A 5,662-nucleotide genomic window follows, 5' to 3' on the forward strand; every position below is an offset into this window, starting at 1 on the left:
TTATACTCCTTGGTGGAGAGAGGCAGTGTGAGTATTTTGCCCAAAAACCCAACACATTTACACAGCCAGGAAAAACTTAAAGGTTATAAAATATTCTAAAATATAGCTGATTATTGACATCTTTGACAAAATGTTGGATCGGGGTCAGATTTTTCGGCTGTTTTGGAGAAAAAGTCACAATTTCCTTGACAAAATAAATAAATTAATGATAATAATAAAAACCCCACTATTCTGCAAGTGTTGTGGGTGTGTAGGGAAGGAGGAGGTTTTGGATAAAGAATGAAACTTTCCCCTATCTCACCAGTTCCATAAAAATTCCCTATCACTCTATAACAAGTTTTGAACTTACCAAGATAACGCCGGATGAGATCGTACACGGCACAATGAAATAAATCTGCATTCCTATTTGAAAAAAAAATGGACCAAGTATTGAACTACCCTCTGGGTTTTCCTCAGGGGACAAGGAAGTTCCATTCCAAGAATTACTTCCATTTATGTCAGAGCGGTCTGTCGTAGCATGACCCTTTGTGACAGTGTATGGCAACAATCCAGTTAAATGCCCACCAACAATCGGCGTAATCAACAAAATACAAATAACACCCCAGATCAGAGCCTTGAATGCTTTAAAGGCGTCTGTCACTTCCCCTGTTTTAAGTTTGAGTCCACTGTGAAGGAAGATACCTATGACACAGACGTAGTGGGTCGGTAATTTGCTGAAGAAGACACCAGGTTCTGGAGCCAAAATTCCTAAAGCTACGAAAAAGACCAAGCTTATAGGGAACAAATTCTTAAAAACCACTGCCTTCACCGTATTCAAAAACGTCGGTGGTTTCTGCGGTATTTCCTCGGGAGAACATTCACTTTTAGGAAGATTCATCATCGCCATTGTCGGATTCCGTAACTTAACGTCTATCGCGCTCTTATGAATGCCTTTTTGGTTATTCAAACTATGTTGCACGTCAACCCGGGCTCGTGCGAGGAGGCCGTTATAGTCAGTAGTCAAGCAGATGCTCGTTAACTAGACCTTATTCAGCTTTACTGGCCGGTTCCAAATAGCGCGTAAAAACTCAACATAATGCTCAAAACTTTCCACAACAGAATAAGTAATCATGCGTTACAAAATAACCGAGAAGTGGTTATTAGTGCATTACAAAGTCACTTTCTTTTCATGCTACACAAAAGATCAAAGGTGAACATGGATCAAAACACTTTTCAAAGGTTCAGAAAATAATCCAGCTCTCTTTGATTTGACCGTTTTGGTGACATAAAAACAAATCTTGATGGTTCAGAAAGTACGTTGGAAATTAAATAGTTAACAAATAGACTCCAAGTTGCCGTGCGTCAGTGCGGTAATAGATCACGGATGACGTCAAAATGTGGTAAAAACAAAGAAGTGGCACACAAGGCGCAGCCGAGTGTCACTGATTTTCTTACCACATTTTTGACGTCCTCTGTGATCTATTACTGCACTGACGCACGGCAACTTGGAATCTGTTTGTTTTATATAATAAAGAATTTAAAAAAGTTTTAATTGACGTCATCTATACGTCTGTCCTCCAATAGATGCGTATATATTTGAGCTTATTATTTAACAAATAGAGAAGCCTTGACTGTGCTCTGTTCTGTTATAAAGCACACAGGAAGCGGCTAGAGCACGAGAGAAGTGTAGGGAGAAACACGAGACGAGACAAGACCCCACCTCTTGAGTGCTCTAGCCGCCTCCTAAGTGCTTTATAACAGAACAGAGCACAGTCAAGGCTTCTCTATTTACTGGGATACCTGTGGTAGCCCAGTCATACATGCCTTTGTTTTTTTTTTTCCTCCGCCACAAAATGGAAAAATTGCGCAATAGTACCCAGAGGTCATTGGGCCCTCAACACCATGACAAGTAACTGTGATCCAATGAGGTGTTCACATGCTGATCACGCGTGTTATCTTGATGATGATTGACGTTGTCATGCACAGACAGGGCCGGGTCACATGACGAATCACGAGATTTTGCTTATAAAACTCTTTGGTCAGTTATTTTGTATTTCAACGTATTTGGATTGCTATCTCCTGGAGCATTATGGCGCAAACGCGCAAAATACTTACAGACGCATATACAAGTCGTATTAATCGCGGCTAATCCACACTGAAAGATGTTATTGAGCGGTAATTTTGGAACGGATTGAGTCGCCAACGCTTGAAAGCCATGAAAGCCTTGAATGCCTTGTATGCCAATGTCTTAGTTGAAAAACGTTCACTTGTTGTAAAAAGCAAAATCTGAAATCTGAAACCAAACTGCATATACTCTATGCAATCTATTGAACAACACTACTACCGTGAGACTGAAGAACATAACTATAATGGATGCAAACTGCTTGTGAAGAAAGACGACATGTTGGATTTACTTGATGGCAAGGAACGTAGCTACGATAACAGTACGAATGGTATTAATTTCACGATCAGAAAGGTGAATGTTATGTTTGTTTTCATTGTAGTTTTATGGATATTCTTTTTGAGTAAATACGTTATCCAAAACCCTGTGTTTTTTTGTGTATAATGTTATTATGTTAAATATTGTTTACGCAATTCTCTTGTCACAGGCAGCCCAAGCTCACGTCTCGAGAAAAAGCCAACGATTAATTCATGAACGCGTCACGCCTTGTGTGACTCGGTGTTAAGTTACGAGAGGAACTGCACGTTATAAGGAATAGTATAGGGAAAGAAGTATGGTCGATTTACAACGATACATATTTCGAAATATGAACATTTTTCTCGTAAAATCAATAAAACTTACTCATACCCTGTGTATCCGTTGTATTTTCTGGAGATTTCTGCCGTTTTAAGCTTGCTTTACCATTAATGTGATTCACGTCATCTACTTTTACAACGTTGGTAAAATCTGTACAGACATCACACCAACCAACTCGCGCGCAAATTAAGAAGACTATATTGAAGGCTTGAAATAATATTGCGATCGATTTTCATCAAGAAGTGGGCCAGGAATATTCCACAATAGTGCAAATAATCGTGAAGGCGGATCGCAGAAAAGCGATTGCGTGACGCTCGGTAAACTGTAAGATGACATGTTATTATAAACCAGACGTAAAAACTCTTCAGATTCTTAGTCTGCATTTTGTACCCACTCTGCAGTCTGCAGTTGTTCGGGAGCGATAACGAAAACCTCCTAAATGCGACTAAACTGGAAAACACAAGCGATAACGAAAATCTCCCAAATGCGACTAAATGCCGCTAGAAAACTGCCACTAATTGCGACTAAAAAATGCGACTAAAAAATGCGACTAAAAACTGCGACTAAAAACTGCGACTAAAACTCCGACAACACACACGCGAGAAATCGTAAGCGTAACTTGCTTACGACTGATTAACGTTAAATGTCTCAGCGCGCGCGAGCTAATTGCACGACACGCCAGTCCGGTACTTTCTTCTTAACAGCAGTCTATATTTTGTATCCGGTCTGCAGTCTGCTGTCTGCATTTTGTACTAATAGGTATCCGTGGCACCAATACAGTTTATTTTTGGTTACATTTATTCGCAAAACACACATAATCTACCACAAAATACCTGTAAGTGAGGTAATTCGACATTTTCGTTCTTTCCCACATTAATATTCTTCTCTCCTTTGGTAAGAATGTAGATATCACTCACAATGTTTCAAGTAATCCACCCACCCTACAAAAAAGTAACTCTTGCATGCATAGCATGCCTATGTTTTGAAATAGGTGTATGCCCTTGGCCAGACTTGAGCGCACTATTTCAGTATACTAGTCCGACACCCGTAGTATCACTACACTTAATTCCAAGAATCCAGTACCATCCAGGTATCCCAGTTACCCTGCTCACAGGGTCTAGTTTGTTTTTCCTTTGAGGATTTTCGTATCTACTCACGTTTCAATAACGTAAATTACGGCGCCTGGTAAGTTTACAAACCTTTGTTTGGTTCTTCTATTGCTACTTGCCGGCTCGCTTGTTCCGAAATTTCACTTTCAATTATCGGAAAAAAGCTAAAAAGAAGTCCCGGAAAAGGTCGAACATAGTACAATTTGGCAGATGGCGTGACAGCTTCAGCTCAGCTCTATGCTCTATACTCTCATAGAGCACGCTCTTTCAACTAATGACAGCGCGTTATATCCGAACTTTATTATTATTAAATAAAGAATAATACACGGGTGCGCGTAGACATGGAATTTCCATAATCCGAAAATATTCCGACAAACGACCTTGGATTTAGAACGGTGAAGGATTTGCCGTTCATTCATCAACCTGACCGAGTGGCGCGAAAGGCGAATGACTTGTCAGCAGCAGATTGGCAATATCAAACACGTGAAAAAATATCGTATTGTTACGGCTTTTCTTAGGGTTGGAAATCCTTGTATAGCATCGTAGTTTATATGATAAATAAAGAATAATACATGGGTGCGCGTAGCTATGGGAATTCTCTTCGAGTGTTTAAATCGATAGCTCACAAGTGAGCGCAGTGAACAAGTGAGATGTCGAGTTGAACACGTGAAGAGAATGGTCCCAGCATGCAACGCGCAAGGTTAAAGTGATTGACATTGGTAGAGATTGGCCTAACCCTATACCTCCCCTCTTAGTACCGAACTATCTGTTGAAACTGAATAGCAAAGATAATCAGAGTAACGCCCACCGAATATTTTGCTATCAAAAGTCTGACGATAAGGGGTGGAGGCAAACGTTTCAAAGTCTCGATAGGGCATAACCCAAACAGAAACGACATTACTGGGATAAATGCCCTGAACAGTGTCAAAAAATTATTGTCCATAGTAAACTACAAGCCCAACCGGTTAGGAAGTCTGACTAGCCTTCCAGAACGTGTTTGTATCAGTGCCAATTCTCTGTAAACAGGCTGCTTTTGGCAAGTTTCTGAGGTAACACAAGGGGACTAAAATGCACCTGCTGAATGTCCTTCTCAGTCATTCACAGGCTGGTCACAAACAGAACTAGTGAGGGTGGCTTGGTTATCTGCTATGGCAGGGGTAGAGCGGCTTTCAGCTTTGACAAGGGCAGATCCATTGCGACGCATTGTGCCTTTCTCTGTCTCGATAAGGTAAGACCGTGGATGCTGGGTACGTCCTTGTACTTTCCCAGGTCTATCTTGATCCCCGATCCATACTGATTCACCAGTTGTCAAATCCGGAAGTTCCTGTACTTGACGTCGGCGGTGGAAGTTTCTCTTCTGGTTAGATCCGGAAATCTCTTCTTTCTTTGCAACTTCTTCACGCTCTCTGAGTAGATTTCTGGAAACCAAGGTACTAGGGAGTACAGGGAGCTGGGTTCGCAGTCTTCTCCCCATTAACAGCTCGCTGAGTGAAAGGCCATTTTTCAAGGGGGTGGACCTCCGGTGAGCAGAGCAAGGTTGGGATCTTCATTCTTCGTTAACAATCCCCTTGCGGTCCTTACAGCCCTTTCAACCTCTCCATTTGCTTGAAGGTATCTGGGAGAGCTGGTAATGTGGAAAAACCCATAACTGACAGCAAATTCTTGGAAGGATTCTACAATGAAGCATGGTCCGTTATCTGAAATCACTATATCTGGTATTCCATGAGTTGCATAAAGCTCTTTGGATGCTGTGACAACGCTCTCTGCAGTTTGGGATTTGAGTTGCTTGATTTCAATCCACCTCGAGTAGTAATCA

The 5,662-nt window shown here is 41.2% G+C and overlaps 1 protein-coding gene across 1 annotated transcript; it reads right to left on the reverse strand.

The window, feature by feature from the left end:
* Nucleotides 1-270: 270 nt before the first annotated feature.
* On the reverse strand, nucleotides 271-902 carry LOC131797665 (uncharacterized). Its single transcript, XM_059115329.2, has one exon. The coding sequence runs from the start codon at nucleotides 884-886 to the stop codon at nucleotides 323-325; it is 564 nt and encodes a 187-aa protein (XP_058971312.2). The 5' UTR covers nucleotides 887-902; the 3' UTR covers nucleotides 271-322.
* Nucleotides 903-5,662: the final 4,760 nt, after the last annotated feature.

This window comes from Pocillopora verrucosa, chromosome 3 (assembly GCF_036669915.1).
Source record: "Pocillopora verrucosa isolate sample1 chromosome 3, ASM3666991v2, whole genome shotgun sequence".
Classification (NCBI taxonomy): domain Eukaryota; kingdom Metazoa; phylum Cnidaria; class Anthozoa; order Scleractinia; family Pocilloporidae; genus Pocillopora; species Pocillopora verrucosa.